This window comes from Colletes gigas, unplaced genomic scaffold, assembly GCF_013123115.1.
Source record: "Colletes gigas isolate AHSC1104 unplaced genomic scaffold, ASM1312311v1 Colletes_gigas_Sc00016, whole genome shotgun sequence".
NCBI lineage: Eukaryota > Metazoa > Arthropoda > Insecta > Hymenoptera > Colletidae > Colletes > Colletes gigas.
Genome location: NW_025106645.1, coordinates 3,577,686 through 3,601,212, shown reverse-complemented (window position 1 = coordinate 3,601,212; position 23,527 = coordinate 3,577,686). Strand labels below are relative to the sequence as shown.

Below are 23,527 nucleotides of genomic sequence, written 5' to 3'. Positions count from 1 at the left end.
ACATTTCTATCTGCAAGTTCAGGGATCCACAGATATCTATTTACGATTCTTCTAGGTTTCGTGGACCACAGATTAGGAACCACTGCTCTAGAGTTTTCTGTCGTTCTTGACTTTGTGAGAAGTGCATGTGTTTGGACCGTGGTCACTTCGTTTTTGACATCCAAACACTTTGGTTTTAGCATAGAACCAAACCACCTCCTAGCCTTCGATAGTCTGTGTATAATCGCGGTCACGTGCATATTCTTGTTGAGTTTGAAATAGAACACGAAACCTCAGTTAGTCTCGTTAGTCCCCTGAAAAAGGGGTGGTCCTTCGAGCTTAATTTTAGTCGGCACACCACGTACAATTTAGAAGATTCGAATCGTTACCACTTCAAGTTCGGATTAAACAATAAGGAAGGTTCGACTTTGACTGCAAGAACGTCCCTCATCATCGAACGCTAGTCGAGAGCAGTCACAGTTTTACGTTTATGGTTTTTTACGTTTTAAGTTCTTTATGTTGAATAGTTTCAGTAAATATTAAATAATATAGTTTATATAGTTACGTTTATTGTCCACGTGTTTGAATCCGACCATACGCCTCTAACCATCCTCGATAATCCTTGCAACTTCGTCGTTCCAAAACAATTGTACGTTATTGCTGAGGGTCGGTACAGTGAGCGGGTTTGTGATACGGACGTGACTTCTCCGCTATTTTTCAAGACATTTTTACTTGATAAATTAGGATACGGTCATTAAGGAACCTCCAAACTCCACACAGGACTTTGAATCTCTGAAGCATTTCCTTGCCTCAATAGCGATTGACGTATCGTGAACCCGCGTTAGGGCACAGCTGCGGACCACCAGGGTCTCGCGGTTGTTGGGCATTTCCCAAAAGTTAATAACAATGCAGCTTTCTCGCTCACTCCTGCATGGTCTACCTGGACACTGGACGGCAGAGTGGGTGGGAATGTTGCAACTTGTTAGGAACCGCCCTGCCAAGGTGACGATGATGAGGATTGGCTTGACCAATCTTCCCTCCAGTAGGCAATGTTCGTCGTTGCCACCTTGGCAGGGAAAACCGAGGTTTCTCTATGGGGAAAATCAGGGCGAAGAGGCAGATTAACTTCGACAGAGTAACATCTTCAATAGTTAGTCTCCGCAAGAAGTCATTTCTGCGTGTCAGAAGCAACAACTTCTGAGCAACTTCTGACCACGAGCAACATTTGTAAACCATTCGAATATTTGTCGTAACAGTTATTGTCAGCGTATTGGGTCGATAATCACGAATGGAACGTTAGGCTGGAGAAAAAGCGAGAACAGGCTGCCGCGTCGCGAACAGTAATAACAGCATAACGTAATATTTCGCCCCGGAGAAATGCAGTTCCCGCGGGATTAATTCGAGTCTAATAGGATTATCCTTAATCCCGGTAGTCCTGGAAAACCTCCTCCGTTCCAGGGTCTTTTTACTCGTCAGCCGACCGCGGGCATAACCGCGCCTCCGTAGAGCTCAGGTCGAAGACAACGTGGCGTTAAACGAGTCCCGACCGCGCTTCTCTCGTTGAATAATGTATGCTTGTCCCGGCATTATCATGTGCTATGGAACGTCCATGTAGCGCACGCTTCCCGGCGCCCCGTTGTTTGTCCCTTTCGCTCCTAATGAATTATTAGGCCGCGCGTCCTTGTCTCAAGAACGCGACGTCGGGGGCTCCTCTTTCGTTTGTTCACACTTGAAACTCCAATTTCCGGACGAGGATCTCGCTACCCGGAGCAACCAACCGACGAGCAGCTTTTCACTTTTTCTACTCTTTTCTCGCCTTTCTTCTCCGCGGACTAACTCCCCCCCCCCGTTCACGTCCCGCCCGCGATCCGGAGAAATGGGTCCCGTTTTAATATACCGACCAGACTTAAGGCTCGACTCACGGTAAGTGAATCGTAATTGTGATCTCTTTGGGGCGTCGCTCGACCTTTGACCCGCTCGACCAAAGATTTTTCAGACTTCTTCCACTCTGCCGTCTCTCGCGGCTACGAAATAGTTGTTCTCGAATTCAGGAAATTCTATCGAAATATTGGGTTGACTAGAAAATATTCTAACTTAGTTTTTTGCCGATAAGGACCAAAATTTTTCTGAACCGTGGAATTATGAAACTGCAAGATGATAAAAGGTGATCGAACAAAAAGGAAAATACGTGATCGATCGAAGTTTATTCTTTGTATAAATAAATTGTATTTCACCTTACAAAACTGAAATTACTTTCTTGCCAACACCAATATTTCGTTTCTTGGGTAGACTTTATTTCTGACCTCAAATAACTCGCGAAGAAAAATCCTTCCGCCCTAAAAACCGCGTGCCATTAGCTTCGATGCTTTAACACCTGGCGATTGTGGAGAAGCTGATCGAAAAGCGAGTGTTACGCGGTGGGATCTCTCCTTGTTAAAGAGAAAGGAGTGGAAGAGGAAGAAGTCGCGCGGTTCGATTTCGAGCGCGAACTGGAGCGTACAAAACGTTTTTACGGTGAAAGAAGAACGCGTCGTTTCACGGCGGCACGCATATTAAACGAGTACTTGGACCGTTCCTCTAAATTAAAACGTACAAACTTGACTGTACGTCCCGCGTACGTGCCGCGTTCTTTTCCCGCTGAAACGGCGGGAAATACGTTTCCTTTCGCGCGGCTCGCATTAATTAAAATTATTGCGTAACATTAAAGCGGCCCTGCCGCTGTCGGGGCCGACCCTTATCCATCCGTAGGACGGTTACGCGCCGATGCTTTGTCAGGGGGGATACTAAAACCGAGAACGGATTACGTCAATTACGAAACGTTCGCGATACGTCAGGCCGGCTGGCGCTGTCAATTAAAAAGTTGTGGAAAAGTTCGTTTTCCCGGAGACGGTCGATCGTTCCGCGGCTTTTTGAACTTACGCCCGGTAATATTTCTGCCCGTGGAACGTAATTAATTCGCCTCGAGGGGTGTTTTAATCAGCAAGACCAAGGAACGAAACCCCCCCGGTCTTCTAATGAAGTCATCGAGGGAACCAAGGAATCTCCATTGATCGCGGCCGATTCGCGAAACTTGACCTCGTCTATTCGTATATACGCCCGCTAACGAACCCACTCTCCCAACTACACCGAACGTAAAATGGATTTACCACCTTCTGTCGCCCGGTGCACGCCGTGTAATTACTTTTCGGACCCTCGACTCTACGAGCTGCTTAACGTCGCTTCAGGCATCCGAGTGTGATTTATTTATTTGTGTCGACGAGCTCGGTAGAAACACTTTCGTGCGACCCGTTTGTTCCGCTCGTTGCGAACGCGTATAACGACACCGAGGCAAGAAATTGTTTTAAAGATTTCGTTACCCCTTGCTCTCCACCGTAGACAGACAAACGCTGCACCTGGTTAAATACAGTTCGCGACAATATAATACGACTAGAGCTCTACCGCCACTGAAAACTCACGATGAAATTTAAATAAACTCTCCGAAGTAATTTCTTGCCCTTCGTTCCTCCTCCTCACCGCTCGGTTCTCTGATCCCGATTCAATGACTTTTTGACCCCAACTGATTCTCGCTTGACCTACCGCACTCCACTCTCCTGATCACACAGACGCACAGATACCGAGCATCTCTTTGCATCAAATGGGTACCTTCGGTTTGATGTTCACGCGCTGTGAGCGTTTACGCTTTCAAGTACTATTTCAAAACTGTACTCTTTCACTTTTAAGGGAGATTTTAAGGACTATCTTTATCAATCGATTTTCAATTTTCCCCGTATATTTCCAGGCATAAATTTCTCATCGTGCTCGTGGTAAACCATGTGTATTTATCTTTGATGATGTTTCATCTATACTCGAATGTTTACAAATTGATCATTTTTTAACCGGCTCGTTTCTCAAAAGGATCGAACGCAAATAGTCGCCAACTAATTGGAAGGGCAAGTGTTTAGAAACCGAGTGAAATGTTTGCCAGCGGTAATAACCACGCTCGGGGTCTAATGATTCTACATTACCGACAATCTAGCCCACGAGGCCTCGCAAACAGTCAAACGAACCAGTCGAAAACTGGAAGCTGTTTGCTACAATAACATATCTCCGTGCACCGTGGCACGGTAACAGCCACGGGAGGTCTAAAGAGGCGAGAAGGGACTGATACGACGAGCTTGACGAACAACGTGCGTCGAGAAACTATTTAACATCGCCTTAAGCCCGTTTAATCTCGCTGGTAGACTGCGTCGGTTGTCGTATGATATTTGTCCGTACATGGGTTGCAGGTTATGAGAGCACGGCGCCAGTGGCGGCCATAATGGGTCCTCGGGAGCAAAGCGTGCCGTCGGGGTCGACGATCACCTTGAGGTGCGTCATATTGTCCCCGTATCAGACTCGACCCATCCGGGGCGTGCAGTGGCTACGGGATAACAAACTCCTCACATTCCAGGTAATTTCTATTATACACCCCTCCCTTTCCCTTGGAGCGACTCTAACAGGGCTGGGATCAAGTACATTGCAAATATACTCGAACCTCTAGGAGGTAGACTCGAACATTCTTTAAGTTTTTGATTGGGAAACCCTCCATTTTGGTAAAAAGAAAACAGTATTTTCAAATATATTCGAATCTTCATCGAAACTTTCTTAAATATTATATTAGAAATTCTATGATTCTCCCAGTTTGTTACTTTGAAATTGCAAGTATACTCAAACCTCTGTGAGCTAGACTCGAACCCTCTCTAAGTTTTTGATTGAGAGCCCTCCATTTTAGTAAAAAGAAAACAGTACTTTCAAACATGTTCGAATCTTTATCGAATCTTCATCGAAACTATCATAAATATTATATTAGAAACTCTATGATTTTCTCAGTTTGTTACTTTGAAATTGCAAGTATACTCGAACTTCTGTGAGGTAGACTCGATCATTCTCTAAGTTTTTGATTGAGAACCCTCCATTTTGGTAAAAAGAAAACATTACTTTCAAATATATTTGAATCTTTATCGAATCTCCATCGAAACTTTCATAAATATTATATTAGAAATTCTATGATTTTCCTAGTTTGTTACTTCGAAATTGCAAGTATACTCGAACTTCTGGGAGGTAGACTCGAAACCTCTGTAAGTTTTTGATTGAGAGCCCTCCATTTTGGTAAAAAGAAAACAGTACTTTCAAACATGTTCGAATCTTTATCGAATCTTCATCGAAACTATCATAAATATTATATTAGAAACTCTATGATTTTCCCAGTTTGTTACTTCGAAATTGCAAGTATACTCGAACTTCTGGGAGGTAGACTCGAACCCTCTGTAAGTTTTTGATTGAGAGCCCTCCATTTTGGTAAAAAGAAAACAGTACTTTCAAATATATTCGAATCTTTATCGAATCTTCATCGAAACTATCATAAATATTATATTAGAAACTCTATGATTTTCCCAGTTTGTTACTTTGAAATTGCAAGTATACTCGAACTTCTGTGAGGTAGACTCGATCATTCTCTAAGTTTTTGATTGAGAACCCTCCATTTTGGTAAAAAGAAAACAGTACTTTCAAATATATTCGAATCTTTATCGAATAGAATCGAAATCTTGATAAATATTATATTAGAAATTCTATGATTCTTCCAGTTTGTTGCTTTGAAATTGCAAGTATACTCGATCCTCTGTGAGGTAGACCTTCTCTAAGTTTTTAATTGAGAGCCCTCTATTTTGGTAAAAAGAAAACAGTATTTTCAAATATATTCAAATCTTCATCGAAACTTTCATAAATATTATATTAGAAATTCTATGATTCTCCCAGTTTGTTACTTTGAAATTGCAAGTATACTCAAACCTCTGTGAGCTAGACTCGAACCCTCTCTAAGTTTTTGATTGAGAGCCCTCTATTTCGGTGAAAAGAAAACAGTACTATCAAATATATTTGAATCTTCATCGAAACTTTCATAAAATTTATATTTGAAATTCTATGGTTTTCCCAGTTTGTTACTTCGAAATTGCACGTATACTCGAACCTCTGTGAGGTAGACTCGAACCCTCCCTAAGTTATTGCTTGAGAACCCTCCATTTAGGTAAAAAGAAAACAGTACTTTCAAACATGTTCGAATCTTTATCGAATCTTCATCGAAACTATCATAAATATTATATTAGAAACTCTATGATTTTCCCAGTTTGTTACTTTGAAATTGCAAGTATACTCGAACTTCTGTGAGGTAGACTCGATCATTCTCTAAGTTTTTGATTGAGAACCCTCCATTTTGGTAAAAAGAAAACATTACTTTCAAATATATTTGAATCTTTATCGAATCTTCATCGAAACTAACATAAATATTATATTAGAAATTCTATGATTTTCCTAGTTTGTTACTTCGAAATTGCAAGTATACTCGAACCTCTGGGATGTAGACTCGAACCCTCTCTAAGTTTTTGATTGAGAGCCCTCCATTTTGGTAAAAAGAAAACAGTACTTTCAAACATGTTCGAATCTTTATCGAATCTTCATCGAAACTATCATAAATATTATATTAGAAACTCTATGATTTTCCCAGTTTGTTACTTTGAAATTGCAAGTATACTCGAACTTCTGTGAGGTAGACTCGATCATTCTCTAAGTTTTTCATTGAGAACCCTCCATTTTGGTAAAAAGAAAACAGTACTTTCAAACATATTCGAATCTTCATCGAATAGAATCGAAACCTTCATAAATATTATATGTATGTACATATAATTATGTAACTATAGTTTTATAATGTGTTCGATTTTTATATCAGCATGTCTGTACCCTCGAAAAGAGTCTTCTCCAAAAGCAGGGTATATTATAAATAAAAAAGAAATAGGTTAAAACCAAGTATTGCAAATATATTTATAAATAGTTGTAAATTCAGCTATCAAATATCTTACTTAAAACCTGTTACAAAATTCTGATTTAGAAGATTCGAGTACTACTTACAAAAGGTTCGAATATCCATAACGTCGAAGTACTTACAAGTACCTTTTCGAAACTTGCAAGAACTCATTCCCTAGAACAAATACACTTTATATAATTATTCCGAGTAGTATTCGAAACCTGGGAAGCATAGTTATCGAAGTTGACTCGGTTTCGTGTATTGAACTTGATCCCCATCTCTAGACGCTAATTAAACTTTTTTTTATTCATGGCTTCGTAACTGTTTTCTCCCTCTCGGAACGAAATCTCGATTCCGCCTTACCGTATCGTTCCGGTTTTCTTTCATTCTCGAATAGAGCTGGCCTAAATTTTGACGATTTTATTTCGACATCGTCCGAGTCCCGTAATATCGGATATCTGCACATCTCTATCGTCGGCACGTTTTGGCACTAAACGGGGAACACGGGATCGCGCTGCCTGGCACTCAAACTGTTAAGGCAAGTTTCCCAGTTCCGGTTCACTTGAACTATAAACCAAATCTTGTGCTATCCGGTTGTGGATTAATTTACACGGAATCTCGCGACGCCCGCGTTGACGATAACAATAATTCCGTACGGAGCACGCAGATTGTGGTAATTATTGGTGCACGGTCGAATTCCATTCGACCAGAATGAAAAACGTTCTCGGTTCAGATAGGGGTTCGCGATATCGACCGATACTGAAAATTTATCCGCGGGTCTCGTCTCGATTCATTCGCCTAGCGATTTATTATGAAATTACGAACCGTTAACGTTCCCGGATATTTATATTTAACTTTCCATGGTCCCCTCGCGATGGTTTTCGATCGTAATATTTGCATGATCAACACGCGACGGGCGGCGGCGGAACGATGTATATTTTACAGATGAAGCGGTATTAATTGTAAACACTCGCCGTGCCCGGCGTCGGGGAAAAAAAGTTTGTCGGTGACGGGCTCGTCGAACAAACTATGGAATTTTACATTGTATTTGCCGGTTGCATTATTTACAGGCTGCACGGGGCGGAATAAACGTGGAGACTGAAAGAGGCGCGGCGCGCACGGTCTCCGAATTGACTTTGGCGTCGGTCACGCTAAACGACGTCGGAAAATATTCGTGCAGGCCGACGGAAGGACGAACGGACACTGTAATGCTGATCGTCGAGCCAGGTTAGCGTTTGAAATTTCGTTTTTAACCGTTACCTTCGCTGGACAATTTCTGTTTACCTTTTTCCGCGTACCTACACAAAGCGACAGTATTCGAACGATGATGTATTCCTAATTGAAACTGACGCAAACCGTACGGTATATTAAATATTTTGAAATTGTCGTAATATTGTGCATGGGGAATAGGTTAGAATAACATGTAAAAATTGCATTGAAATTAAGTAACACGTATCCGACTTAGAAAGATTTATTAGAATACTTTTGTGATCTACGGTATGAAAAAAAACTATCAAAATCTTTCTAATTTGGATATTACTTAATTTCAATTCAACTTTTATATGTTATTCTCAGGTATTCCCCATACACGATATGTACAATTTCAAAATATTTAATATTCCGCACGGTTTGTGTCAATTTTAATTAGAAATATATCATCGTGTGAATACTTTCGTGAGTCTATGCATATAGGATGTTCGGCCACCCCTGGGGAAAATTTTAATAGGAGATTCTGGAGGTCAAAATAAGACGAAAATCAAGAATATCAATTTGTTGATTGAGGCTTCGTTACAAAGTTATACATTGAATACACATATCCCCGAAATTCTACCCATTTTCGAGAAAAAAAATCAGGTAGATGCTGAAATTTTTCGGCAAAAAAAATTTTTCAAATCGTTCTAAAAAAATTATTCTCGGTTGCAAGCGTCGATTACAATCATTTTTGGTCATTACACATACCGCCGATATCCTACGCAGTTTCGAGAAAAAAATTCATTACCGAAAATATGATGTCTGACCATACATTGATATGTTTCCCTGAAATTTCATGCGTATGTTTAAAACATCGTAACTTCTGAACGGATTGGAGGATTTTAATGTTTCAAACGGCAAACAACGTGTATTTTGGTTAAGAATATGTAGAGATTCCAACAATATTCGAAAAGTTGTTTTTTAACCCGTGAAGTGAGAAAAACCCCATAAAACTGGTCCAATTTTCAAACGGCCATAACTCCTACAATAGTGAACGTATCTCATTGAAATTTAGTAGTCAACTAGAGGTCATGGGTGCCTACAAAAAAGTATTACACAACTTTTCTGTAGGGTGTAAAACAAAATGACTAAAAATCAAAACCGAATTTTTAAGAAAAATCGACAGGACAAATTGTGCTGGAAAAATTATTTTTAGATGCAAGGGTCAATTTTGATTATTTTTGGTGAATACACATATCTTCGAAATCTTTAGCATTTTCAAACAAAAAATTCAGTAATGTGGACAAATTTTTGGCGAAATTGAAAAATTTGAAATTGTTCTGGAAAAATTATTTTTAGGAGTAAGGATCAATTATGATCATTTTTGGTGAATAGACATACCCTCGAAATCCTACGCATTTTCGAGAAAAAAATTCATTACCGACAATTTCATGTCTGACCATGTTTCATTGAAATTTCAAGCGTATGTTTAAAACATCATAACTTCTGAACGGATTGAAGGATTTTAATGTTTCAAACGGCAAACAACGCGTATTTTGGTTAAGAACACGTAGAAATTCCAATAATTGTTTCTTAACACCGTGAAGTGAGAAAAACTCCATAAAACTGGTCCAATTTTCAAACGGCCATAACTCCTACAATAGTGAACGTATCTCATTGAAATTGTTTTCTTAAACAGAGCCCATAGGTACCTACAAAAAAGTATTAGACAACATTTCCATACAGCGACAAATAAATTTATTAAAAATTAAACGAATATTTAAGGAAAATCGATGAGTGCCTACATTTTTCGGTGAAAATGAAAAGTTTCAAATGGTTCTGGAAAAATTATTTCCGGTTGCGGGGGTCGATTACAATCATTTTTGCTGATAAAACATACCCCCAAATTCCTGCGCATTTTCGAGAAAAAAATTCAGTACGAACGGAACTTTAAACGTTAATAACTTTTTAACGAAGCCTATTGATATTCTTGATTTTCATCTTATTTTGGCCTCTAGAATCTCCCATTAAATTTTTCCCCAGGGGTGGCCGAGCACGCTGTATATCCTGATTAAGTTTGAATGGAAAGGTTCTGCAACGTAGATAAACTTTGATCGTCGGACCTGGCAGGTTTCTGAGACAACGCGGAGAGCATTGGGCAAAGAAAATTTCACGAAATCCGTTTGGCAGCGAAGGTGTTAACTCGATCGCGCGAACACACACGCTCGGCGGAATATTGCGAGCCCCCGAGTGCATTTGCATTTGCATTTGTATTCGACCGGTAGCGGCCGAGTCACGCGCACCCCTCAGGAAGCGAGCGGAAAGAAAACCGAGAAACACCCTGACAGCGGCGAAAGAGGGAAGCAAAGATGGTTCGTGGGGGGTGGGGGAGGGGGTGGTATACCCCATGATCTAAAGTCGCGCCTTAGGATTACTCGAAACACTTTAAAGTTTTAAGGAGGCGGCGGTATTTCACGGCGGAACTATTTGTCTAGCTCAGACCCTCGGTTCGCCGCGGACGTCGTTTGGGGTCGCAAGAAAGAGAGAAAATCCCGGTTAAAACGGGCGGTTCGTGTGTCCGCATGAGAAATAGAGAGGGAGAGTACGAAGAACGTGGTGCTCCGCGCCAGGGGTGGGAAACGCGAACGTGGGGAAACGAAAGGAGGGGGTGGGGCTAAAGGAGAACCGTAAGCACATTTGCATGCGGAATTCACAGGCAGTAGTCTCTATTATCGTGAATTTTCCTTCGGAAGTTATTGCGAGGAAGCGGCGGCCCGCGAGACGTCGCATTTTTCTTGGACGACCGACGCCCACCGTCGCCCTCCGTGGCTCGTACACATGCACACGCCGGCTCTGTTCCTTTTCCCTTGTCCCGCGTACGACCGAAGGGACGCGCCATGAATCAGAACTTCGCCGACTCGTTTCGTAGTTTCACAGATTGCGAATTTACGCGGCTTTAAAGCGACGCTGGGAGCAGCCAGTATCCCGTTGCTTCGCGATTTTTCCACGATGGCCGACGGTAACTGTCTTTCGATACCCGTTCGCGGCTGCCAGGGTCTAAATTTTATACTCGTTTTTTGGTCGTTGAAGTCGGGCACACTTACCTTGTAAATAAATAAACATTCGTTGCGTGCAATGCTCATGCTCCGTAAAGATTGGATCGAATTCTGTTAATTTACATTCGGTTCGCCCGGTCGATCGTGACTTTCGAAATACGCACGCAGAGTTCGAACAAATATTGAAACAAAAGGACGTCGTTTCTCGAGTTTGACTGGCTCTGTTTGCGGATCTTCGGTTGACAGGGGAAATACCTATTTCCTCGTCCTCCAACGTTTCGAGGAATCGGCTATCCTGGTGGCTGTTGTCCTATGAACACAAAAGCGTGTTTTTTAAAAAAAAGGACTGCGCGGAACGAGGTACCATTATCCACTTGGAGGCTCTTTTGGGTAATTCGACCCATTGTACAACGATACGGTGAACAAACGTTGTTCGTTACATCGAGCGTGTAACATTTTCCCGGCGATATCGATCGCGCTGATAAATCAGAGTTTCGGCAACTCGCCACACGGTTTTCCAAATTGCGAATTTACGCATGTTTATGGGCCTGGCCGAGTAGCCGGTACCAAAAGAATTACCGTTCGAACGGAATTAAACGCGACCGTCACTGTGCTTCGACGACGAGATGATTTTTACGAGCTTACACCGATGCAAATGCCCTCATAAATATCGTCATAAATGCCGTGTAAACTGCGCGTCTCGATGAAACACTGTCCCAATCACGGGGTCGAATAAATTTTGAACATCGAACGCTATTGGCCAGGAAGGAATTATTAACGGCGACCAGCGGCAATCGCTTTATGCAACAGGATCCTGAGAAGTTGGCTGGTTCTGCCGTTTTGATCTCGTAAATAGATTTTCCAGAGAAATAACGAGACTCGTAATTTGTCTAGTCAGGATTTTTCACGAAAAAAATTAGAATAAAAGAGGTCGCTATAATTCCCCTATTGGCTAATGTATTAATCTTCAGTCTGTTAATTATTGGTTTGTAATTATGGCCATTAACGGCCGAGTGAAATTAGCGTCGAACTCTTTCCAGCAACGTTCTACGCTTCGCGTAACATTTTCCGGTTCATTAATTTCCCTTCTTTTCGCCGTGAGACTTACATCCCCTGTCGCGTTTAATACCGCGTTGTACCATAATTGTTTTTAATTTTTTATTAGATTCAAACAAGTAATTTACTGACGAAAACGAATAAGGAATTATAACAGTTGACCATCACGTTCTGTTTTGCTTCCAATTTTGTATTTCTATATTCAAATAAAAACAGCGAACGATTTAATGTATCAAGTTCCGCAATTGCAACTAATAGTCAGAGACGAAAAGCTCGTAAGGTAAGGAAAAAAGCGGTATAAATTCGTTCTTTCACTATTTTTAGCGTGTCGGGGGTGGAGCACGGTTACGTATGCACGCTCGAAAGCGTTTACCAGAACGATAAATCAGAACTTTGGCGACGGGTTCCACCGTTCTGCAGATCGCGAATTTACGCATTTTATCGCGACTGTGGCATTTCCATCGGGGATGGGATTAAAGGCGCCTGCCGTGACGATTTTTATGAGCGTACACCGAGGTACAAGCTTCGTGACCACCACCGGAGGGGGTCGCGATTCTAAAAAGATTGGGAAACACTGGCCTGGCGCCTTCGAACCAGGTGAATCGATCGTCTTAAATAACGAACGGTTACTGTCGGTTTTATTAATCGTACCCCCCTGTTGAACAAAATCGACGTCCCGTGATTAATTAATCGCGGATACCCGTAAAGAGCTGCGAAGAAAAATGACTTTCGGTGGCTTTCCGGCCAGCCGAGGCCACTGAAATCGTTCCCTGTTAATTTTTCACGCCGCTGATACGATTCGTTGACAATTTCGCCGAAGCAAACGGGTCTCCGGGGCGAAACGGATTCGTCGACAAAACGCTGTCTCAGCGAACTTCATCGTTTTCGGTGCGAAGTTATTCGATTTCAACCGAACAACATTAGTTTTCTTCTAAAATTGTTGGCCCATTTATCTGTAAGTGACAGTTCTTGGTTGAAACCAAACAAGTTACTCGATTTCAACCAAATAACATTATTTTTCTTCTAAAATTGTTGGTCCACTTATCCGTAAGTGACAGTTCTTGATTGAAACCAAACAAGTTACACGATTTCAACCGAACAACATTATTTTTCTCCCAAACTTGTTGGTCCACTTATCCGTAAGTGGCAATTCTTGATTGAAACCAAACAAGTTACACGATTTCAACCGAACAACATTATTTTTCCTCAAAAATTGTTGGTCCACTTATCTGTAAGTGGCAATTCTTGATTGAAACCAAACAAGTTACTCGATTTCAACCGAACAACATTATTTTTCCTCAAAAATTGTTGGTCCACTTATCTGTAAGTGGCAATTCTTGATTGAAACCAAACAAGTTACATGATTTCAACCGAACAACATTGTTTTTCTCCCAAATTTGTTGGTCCACTTATCTGGAAGTGACAGTTCTTGATTGAAACCAAACAAGTTACACAATTTCAACCGAACAACACTATTTTTCTTTCAAAATTGTTGGCCCACTTATCTAGAAGTGATAGCTCATGGTTGAAACCAATGCACGTTTCTGTAATATTTCCTAGTCTGTCCATGATAGTTTCATTAGAAATCGAGATACGCGACGTGAATTAGCGTTTCTCAAGCTCCCATCGATACGTTTTACGGCAAGAAGCGTCGTTTGGCCGGTTCGTCGAATGCCGCGCGAGATTTAACGACTTTTGAGGAAGCGGACCAGACAAAAACCGGTCGAGTACAGTACCAACCAGTCATTCCACGGCGCAAAGCCGGCTTTTTGCTTACCGGCAGACTGGCTTGCCGTCTGAGCTAATTCTTATGCGATCGTAAATAACGTCGCGCATATATCAAAACTTAACAGCGACTTCCCATCCTCTTTCGTTCTCGCAGTCGTCGCCACCATCTCCTGCAACAATTCTGTCTTATACCACCGGCCCTACCTCCCCCCTCCCCCCATCTTTCTCATCCAACCCGTTCTATCTCCTTCTGGTGGTTTCATCTTTCGCTTCGCGCCAACCCCGTGCCCTTCTCGTTTGCCAACCGAGCCTCCGGAAAGCGGAAACTCTCTCCTCCTCGTGACAGAAGCTGCCAGAAGCACTTCCAGAAGCAGCCAGATTAAAGATACAATTCCGCGATTCTATTAATTAAGAAAGTTAATTACGTCGGAATTCAATTTTCCTAATTGCACATCAACCGGGAAGTCCTCGGTGGCACTCGTCGTCGAGCCCAATCCTCGATATCTTCGTACCGAGGCTCGGGCTTCAAGGCCACTCGAGCCCGTTCGTCCAAACTTTTTTGTCCCCCCCCTCCACCCCCGTGCAGCCTGCTTGTCCCTGTTTTTTTTTTCTTCCTCGTGTCTCCTTCGCCCCCCTTCGAACGTCCGTTCTCTTCTCTCCCGTTTGCATTCGAGTGCTCTCGCTTTGAGTTTTTCAAGGACCTTCGGCGCCCCGAGGGTCCCGATCCACGGGATTTCCAAGGGGTAATCTTCCGGAATCTGTTTTTAAGCGCTCACGGCCTGGCCCGCGTCTTTGATGTTTGTTTCGGCGGCGGAAGATTTTAATATTTGGCTGGTATTCAGCGCGCGCGCCATTAAGGGGCCGCGGCGGCGACGAGCTTTTAGTGCCCGTTGCGTTCGGGATTACGAGTTTCACAGTTTACCAGGGGAAAAATTTGGCTAACGACTCCGGGTCGCGTAAGTCGCCGTCGCCTCGTAATAGCGCGGAAACTCCGGTTAAAGCAGTGGTTGCGCTCTAACGATATACGCCGAACATACCGCGCGAAAACGTTTTAACATGTAGATTTTAATACTGGTCCCGATGCTTCGCTCCCTGGGGAAGACTATTCGCCACGAGGTTATCAAGGCCTTAAACTGGCCTGAGAAATGCAACGTATGTATACTTACTCGTACAATAGACAAATTCGAGAACCCAAGTATCCGCAGTTTTAACGTTGTCTGACCATATCTCGATATTACTACTTGCATCGAGTGTTGTATAAGCATTAACATCGGACACGGTATTATTTATTTCAATTAATTGTATATATCATTAATTCTAGTTCTCACTAATTGAAAAATGGTGAATTAATTGGGAAATTAACCTCAAAAACTCCGATGCAAGTAGAAACATCGAGCAATGGTCAGACATGTTCGATCTCGAACTCCACGAATTTTCTCAAAAACGAAGCATCGTACGATAAATTCCACTCTACATTTTCGATTCCTTTTTTCATATAGAACGATTATATCATCCATTCTACCAGTAATTTTTCATACATGAAAGTATTAACTCTACACTGAAAATTTTTTAAAATTGACACTCACGCGAGTTAATCCATTTTAAAATCCTAACGAGAAGTGAAGTAGCATTTTCCAGAAATCGTGATCAATAAATTTGAATTCCAGTCACTAGATTTTGTTGTTTAGGGGACGAGGATGAAGCGCATGACGCTTTAGGTATTAACCATGGTGAGTATTGCCGGTAATTTCGCAATATGCGTTATTGACATCGTCATCGGTGGACGATGTGGTCTCATTGGTGACCTTAATAATGTTCTAAGCCGAGGACAGTTTAAGGCCAATGCTTGGCGGGCTCGCGAATCAGCTTTAAGAGCGGCGCTGATCTGGCTCACCGAGGTTGGCCGACAGCCTTACTGGGTCAGTAGTAGTAGCAGCGGTAATGGATCGTATAAATCAGCCATAAGTGCTCCGGTAAGCCAGCCTACCAAGCTTACCGAAGAACTGTAGATCAGCACCCGTGCTATCAGAAGCTACGAATTAAAATATATAATGCAGCGATTAAGGAAAATTATTAGGGCCACTTGGAGCCATTCCTGGCGTTTGAACGATCCGCCGGGGCGAAAGCTTTATTCGTTGTGAATTACCGCGCGACCATTACCTCTCCTAATCGATTCGTGATTATCCTCATTGTTTTTCACCGTTCGTAAAGTCGGACGATTAGTTCGTCGTTCCGTTATCGATGCATTCCGCGTTATTAATTGCTGTTCTCCTAGTCAATGATTATTAAAAGACCTATAATAACGTCTGATTTATAACGTGGACGCAGATTTCTTCCCGAATATGAAATAAAAGTGGAAATGAATGTGAGGAGGGAATGTGAAGGGATAAGCAATATGTTTAAATGTAGAAAGTTAAGCAAATGTTAAATTTGTTTTTGAAAGCCAAAAGATTTTAGATAATACTCAGTATTTTGTCTTTTTTGTATTCTACATGCAAATAGTGAATAAAAAATTATTTACTGTAAGCTCTACGCACCGAATAAAGTTTTTCTGAAATTTGAAATTTCTCTTACTTTAGAGATTATTTGTTGCTCGTTTGGTGAGACTTTTAAGAAGTAAATAGTCAAAATCGAATCACTCGAATAAAAATTAAAGTAAAAATATTTATGATTTGCGAAATCGCGAGGTCGAGGAGATTCGGTGGTAGGTTCGGTGAGTGAACTTTTATTCCGGTGGTACGGCGCGTCGATGTGGAAGACTCCCCTGTTGTCGCGGGAAAGTGTTTGCGTTACGACCAGCTCGGATTCGCGAACGATCTACAAGCTTCGAAAGTTGCGCGAGTGGCACTTCAGTTCCTCTAGTTTCCCGTAGGAGCTCTTGGAAATTCTCTCCTGTCCCGCGCGTTTCTGAAGTCGATCGTTCTTGGGGCGTTACTTCGTCGCAGCTTAGCAATGGTTTGAGATTCATTAGGGCGATCGATGCTCCAACCCCGACAATGCTTCCAACCGGATGGTATTCTCCCCGAACGGGAACACGGATAAAATCTCGCTCGAAATACTCGTATTGAAAATTGCCCGTCGCGTCTGTTCCGTTCACCCCGTAATTGGGTGTCTTTCATCGCTCCAGGAAAAATTTCATTATAAACAAATAAAAAGTGGTTTTCATCCACTTTGTTGAAAGCTAAATGGAAGTTATCGGTGTTTCCGGAATCGTGGATCGCGATCGATCAAACAAAACTGCAACGTCGAAAAGTTTCGCGTCGCCACTCGCGCGAGCCGTGCACTGAATTTTTTTAATAACACGGAAGACAAAAGGGGACGGAAGAAAATGAATTCACCGACTGCGATTCGCGCAGATATTTCGAGTCTGAAATTTAATAATATCGCAGGGGAACGAGTTTAAACGCGACGTAGCTCGCGGAAAGGGGTACGAAGAGAAAAAGAGAGGGGAAGAAATGAAATTTGGAGCCGTATAAAAGGCAGCTCGGGGAGTCGTTAAGTGTTAAGCTACCTACGAACTTCCCGTCGTGTCCCGCTTGCTGTACGCAAATACTAGGCGTTCCACGGGAAACAGGCCACCGTAATATCTTCGCTGGATTAAATAACAGGAAGGAACGTTTCTTACAAAAGTTGTGTAGCTTCGAGGTGGACGTTACGTAGTGGCGATATTTGGCCGGGGGGGCGTTTTAAAGATTTCGAGATCAGTCTCTTTATTCAAAGTGGAACGACCAGCATACGATTGCAGAATTTTAGTAAGATTCTTCGAAGTTGTTGAGCTAATTTTCACGCATTTATACAATGCAGTATGTACCTTTTTAATTCACATTAATAAAGTATTCATAAATATTACTATATATTTTTTATATATCTATACTATTTATACAATAGTGGAGTAAGTCCATCTCAATAGTTATTCCACTCCAGAATTTAAACATCTGTGGCGTCGCTTTCCATGCTCACCACTAGAGGGGTCGCGTTCTCACAAGCGCTCTACCGACCCCTTGGTTGTTATATATACATTCCTCGAACGACTTCCCAATATCCCAATCGTTTAACACGTTGACTGCCAGTCTAAAATCCTAAAATTGTTTATGAGACCAAAACTCTGATTTTAGGCAATTGTAAACTACACAACTTAAAAGTTGTCGTAATAGTTACTTTTCTAACCTCATCAAAATTTACGAAGCCTATTAAAATTGATTTTCTTTAACATTTCAACTTGAGAATTCATTGTTTTAGTTCCACTGTTAAAAGTTCTGTCATCCATATATGGGTGACGTGGCAGTCAAAGTGTTAAGACAGGGCCTGCTAGAAAGCTTTACTAATGAGTCCACTAGCAGTCTACGAATTTTTTGAGTTCCTAATCGCAGCAAAGGAGCGCCACATATCTTTCAATTTTTATATACAGACATTTTATGACACGTTTCTGAGCTTGTAGAAGTGTTTTTGTAACTCTAATATGTGTCTGGATATTTTTTAAACACCGAACTCAAAACATCGTTTTACGTAGAGTAGCTAAAATGTGACTTACATCACTATGGCTCTCAGCCTGCCATGTATCACGGAGTAATTTCAAATATTGTGGCAATTTTTCTTTCGACAAAGGTTGTAGTGTAGTAGGTCGTTGAATTCGTCTCGACGTCGCCTACAACACTAAGAAGTTAAAAATACCTAGTTCCATTTAAAGATATAACAGTAACCTTAATTTTCGATCAAGTCAATTTCTTCTTAAATTTAAACTGCAATATCTTGTCAGTTAAATACTGATTAATTTCGATACGAAACATTTTCTTGTTAGATCATCGAAAGGGACTAGTTCGTGTCTCACCCCGTATACGAGATATCTCCTAACCCGTACGCAAAGTGTCAAGATCCCGTTCTTTAATAGCGACTCGTGGTTTCAATTTTCAAACTTCTCCCTCCGCCCTGGCCGATGACATTGACGAATATTCGAAGCTTCGGGACGGAGATCACCGATTAATGCCAAGCAACGCCGACCGAAAATCCGTCGATGCCCTGCCACTCTAATTAAACGGTCAATTGACCGTGCTCCATCCCGGCAGCCAATTAACTACCCTTGATACCCATCCTGGACAAAGGACGAGAGTGGATCGCTCGCTGATGTCCGGAATCCGTCGTGATCTTCCGGCCACGAGGCGCCAAGTAGGAACAGAGTCCTCGAATTCCGAGGAAATTCTGTAAACCGCAGGCGATAGGCTCTGATGCCCGCAAACGTTCCATCGACCGTGAACCAAATCGCCTTGGCAAAGATTTACGCCGACCATGTTTCCACCCCCCGCCCCAGGTTCTCGTTTGTATTAACGATGAGAATCTCACGTGTGCTCTTCGCGCGCGTATAGGCCAGCCGCGTGGGTCAGTGGTTCCCGTTAGGGTAGTAAGCCGAGGATTACTATACTTGGCAGGGCCGGTTCTCGTACGAGGCATGTGCGCAAACAACTTCCCTACACCCCTAAGCTCATTGTTTTCGACTCCAACTTTTCCATCTTTTCACAATAATCGAGACGTACTTACATTGACTCTACCATGATACAATCTTCCTTTCACCCAAACAAATATGGCGAACGTTTTCATGGTTGTCGAAGAGTTGTTGGATGATTCATTTATTGATGAAACTTCTGTCACCATCTACTGGATTGGATCCAGAAAGTGTTGATCCAAAAAGGAGTGAAAGAAGTGTGTATCGAGCTGAGCGATCACACATGTTAACCCCTTTCCGTGGTATTTAGCTCGCGCGGTAAACAGACCAGACTAAACTGCTTTGTAACAGAGATTATAAGAATCGTGACCGACTCTTGCGGCGTACCGATAGTCACTCAAATCAATAAAACTCAATCACGATCGTGATTTGCTGTCCGCGAGCCTGGCTCGTCATGTTTACGTTTGGGCCGACCTTCCGTTCGCGAGTCTGGCTCGTGATATTCGTGTTTGGGCCAAAATCTTCATCACAAGGAGTAAACTGTGTATTTTCCTTTATATCTTAAGAGTTGGAATATTTACGTTTGTTAATCTACAAAATAAATATACTGTGCAGTGAAGCGAAGTTTTCCTTTAAGAGTAATCACGTAATTAATAACGTGAATTTCGTAGGAACGATTGGTTACACGCTCCAATCGCATTACGCTCTAACGAAGCCACTAGAACGCCAGAAATCGATGCTCTTGTTGCATAATCAATCATCCTTCGATCTTATTATAGCAAACGCGGTAGATTAGGATCTCCGCAACAGCGTTAACGTCCGTGAATCCCGTGATTGAACGTAATATGATATTTCAGAGTAATGCGAACACGCGTGGCTCTGGTTCGCTGGCATTGTGTAATCTCGATCCGAATTCTCGATCGTGTAATTAACGACGGCGTTAAAATATTTGCGAGACGAAACGACTACGTGTTTCATTTATATTTCAGCAAACCCCCCCTTTTCGATTCGCGAGCTTCCGAACGTCGTTTTTCTGATTCGCTGCGCAACCGTTTCGCGACGCTCGATCGATTACGTCTAATTAAACGACGCAATTCGTAATCGCGCCATCGACAGAACGCGCTCTCGATTTAAAGTTTTAAAGGTAGTGGCGCGTGAACGCTTAATCGTTCGAGAATATGGAAGGAAAATTACCGTTGGGAGACCGGAAAATTGTTGCTGCCGACGAGCCCGTTGCATTCAGAGCACAGAACGAAGTGCCTGTTACGGGAGAAATTAGGAACAAAATAAGAAAAAAGGAAAAGAAAAGAAACGGGAAACGGGAAAACGGGGAGACGAAGGAATTTGCTAGTTATTGACGCGCGCGGACCGACGTAGGGCAGTTTCTCTTCCGCGAGCCGTTCGTATTTCCGCCATTAGGGAATCAGGGCTGTGTAATCAGAGAGGAAATCGATAAAAAAGTAATTTCAGAAAATGCAGTACCTGTTGGCGGTTCTTGATGAAAGTCAAGACGGTGCGCGTTCGTGCCGTTGGCCGTAAAGCGCTTCTAAGACGAGCGCTGCTCGCCAACTGCAAATAGCCAATAGTTTCGACCCGAGCTTCCGCGTCGTTAACGACTTTAATCGCTTTCTGTATCCGAGCCCCCGGAAACGTACAGACACACTTCAACCCCGTAAACGTAAAAATCTTGGAAATCCATTTCGTTTTCCGACAGCCTTTTCAGAAATCCACTCGAATCTTCTTCTTTCGCGATATCGAATCACACGCGCTTCTAATTAACTATCGAACGTTTAGAATTTCCAGACGAAACGGATCCGTGCTCTTGGAAACTACGAGAAACTACGACTGGGATATTGGGAAGTTGTTCAAGGAATGTATACATATATAGCAACCGAGGGGTCGGTCGAGCGCTTGTGAGAGCGCGATCCCTCTGGTGGCGAGCTTGAGAGGCGACTCCACAGTACAATAAATACTGCTTTGATGGTTGAAAGATTTTAGTATATTTTTGAATAGGATTTCGAATGTGTTTGGCGATAAGAAATGTTAATATCATGCCCCATCGTAGATATTCCCAATAATCCTGAGATCCTTTTGAATTTAGAGTTGAAAAGGCTGCGATTTAATATCACGGTGAGAATTCGTGGTAAACGTTTTAATATGTAGATTTTAATACTATTCTCGATGGTTCGCTCTCTGGAAAAGCTTATTCGTTACGAGGTTACCAAGCCCTTAGATTATTCTGAGAAATTCAACGCAAGTTCTGCGTATTAACGTTGTCTGACTATAGCGCGATATTACTACTTGCTCCGAGTGTTTATAAGCATTAAAATTGACACGGTATTATTTGTTTCACCTAATATCATTAGTTCCAGTTCTAACTGATTAAAAAATATTCCATCTCAAACTCCACGAATTTTCTCAAAAACGAAGCGTCATACGAACAAACTCCATTCTATGTACTTTTTCTATTCCCATTTTCACGTAGAACGACGATATTACCCATTCTACCACTAATTACTGGTAATTTGCAAATTTTTTAAAATTGACATTCACTCGAGCAAAAGTTAACGAGTTATAAAACCCTGACTAATAGCAAGATAACTTTTTCTGGAAATCGTGATTCGTAAGTCTGAATTTCCCCGAGATCCTTTCGAGTTTAGAGTTGAAAAGGTGATTTAATATCACCGGCGGTGCTAAACCGCGGTAATCGTCTACGCACGCAGCTCGAAATCGTATGAAATAGATTTTGGCAACGCCAAGGGACTTCTTGTAAGCACAGTCTTTACACGTGTGCGATACCATCTGCTCGCAACCCGTTCTTTACTTCTACGGCGAACGTGCAACATCTTTATCTTCGAATTCCACGATCGCGAATCCTTTCTCTTCGAAATTCAATATTTTTATCAACTTCCTATTGTGTCTATAATAACTGATATTTTTATACGAAATTTTTACAAAATGTAGCTCGAGAAATAATACTTTCGATACCATTAAATTAGAAAAAGTTACAGAGGTGCAATTCTTGTAAATTGCCCTCTTAATAGCCCACGAATAATTTTGTGGCGTCGCCTCCCATGCTCGCCACCAGAGGGGTCGCGCTCTCACAAGCGCTCGACCGATTCCTCGGTTGCTATACATACATTCCTCGAACGACTTCCCAATATTCCAATATCACCCCCTCCTTTCCTTTTTTGTGAGATTCTCACGAGTTCATAACCGTAGTAAAGCAGCGCACCAATTTCCATCGAAGTCCTTTCTCCGATATCCATTTCAAACGGACAATAGATAATTGTTTTGAGAAAGAAATATTTAATTAAAACGAATGAATTGTTTCGAATCACGGGTTGTTCGAATAAGTCAAAATATCCCATCGAACAATCGAGTTAGCCGCCACGGTGGAATAAAAAGGCGTCCAGGTCTGCGGTCAGAGCGCTAAAGAGCTTGGTAATTAATGAAGACCTTTCGCCGGCACTGAGTCCGGTAACGCAGAAAAACCTATAATCCGACAGTCCTCCGCGAGACGTTGATTTACGACGACCCTGGTCTCATTATTCTTTCGCGAGCGCCGATACTATCCTCTGGGCAGCATAGAATCGCCCGGGAATCCGTTCATAAATTGACGATTGTTCGCCACGCCGCGAAACTGAAGACCTCACCCCCCTCTACCTACCGTGAAACTGAGAGAGAGTTTTATTTCTGTTTCAGGAGAACGTACGGAAGCCATGCAACGTGACGCCGGATACGTCTCTTCCGGATGCGACGTCAGCCACTGGCCCGGGCTTCTACTTCCGTTCACGTGGTTTCTAATACTCGCTCGAAACAGCCAAACTTTCCTGCAATAGCGCCACACCCCGACAGTATTTCACGCGTGCTTCTCTGTTCTCTCATTCCGGGGGAGAAACGGTGGGAGGGAGGCCGAGGAAGCGCCTAGAAATTCGACCAAGGACGACTAGATTCTAAGCTAGATACGTAGGAATTATCGACGAGAGTGCAACGACTGGCGTCGAAACTATGGATCTTTTGCTTTCAGAACTTTCGAAAGAGCCTGTTCTTTAGCAATTTCTTCCGAAACGTGTTGTCGAAGACTTTTTCGAGAAATCTAACCGAGAGTGGAAGAAAAGATGACAGTAATTTAGTCATTGAATACGCAAATATCCTTCCTTTTCCTGTACCATCCTGTTAATCATCGTTCCAGTTGAACACAATAGTTTGGTGACTGTTAGGTACGAATCATCAGCATTTCTTCCAACTAAAACATAAAAT

At 42.3% G+C, this 23,527-nt stretch overlaps 1 protein-coding gene across 1 annotated transcript in view; it reads left to right on the top strand.

Annotated features, from left to right (window-relative positions):
- Positions 1–23,106, top strand: part of LOC122400154 (hemicentin-1-like) — a 110,167-nt gene extending 87,061 nt beyond the window's left edge. Inside the window, exons 5-7 of the mRNA XM_043401448.1 lie at positions 4,245–4,408; positions 7,867–8,023; positions 22,970–23,106. Coding sequence (XP_043257383.1) covers positions 4,245–4,408; positions 7,867–8,023; positions 22,970–23,106 — 458 coding nt within the window. The remainder of the gene's footprint in view (positions 1–4,244; positions 4,409–7,866; positions 8,024–22,969) is intronic.
- Positions 23,107–23,527: the final 421 nt, after the last annotated feature.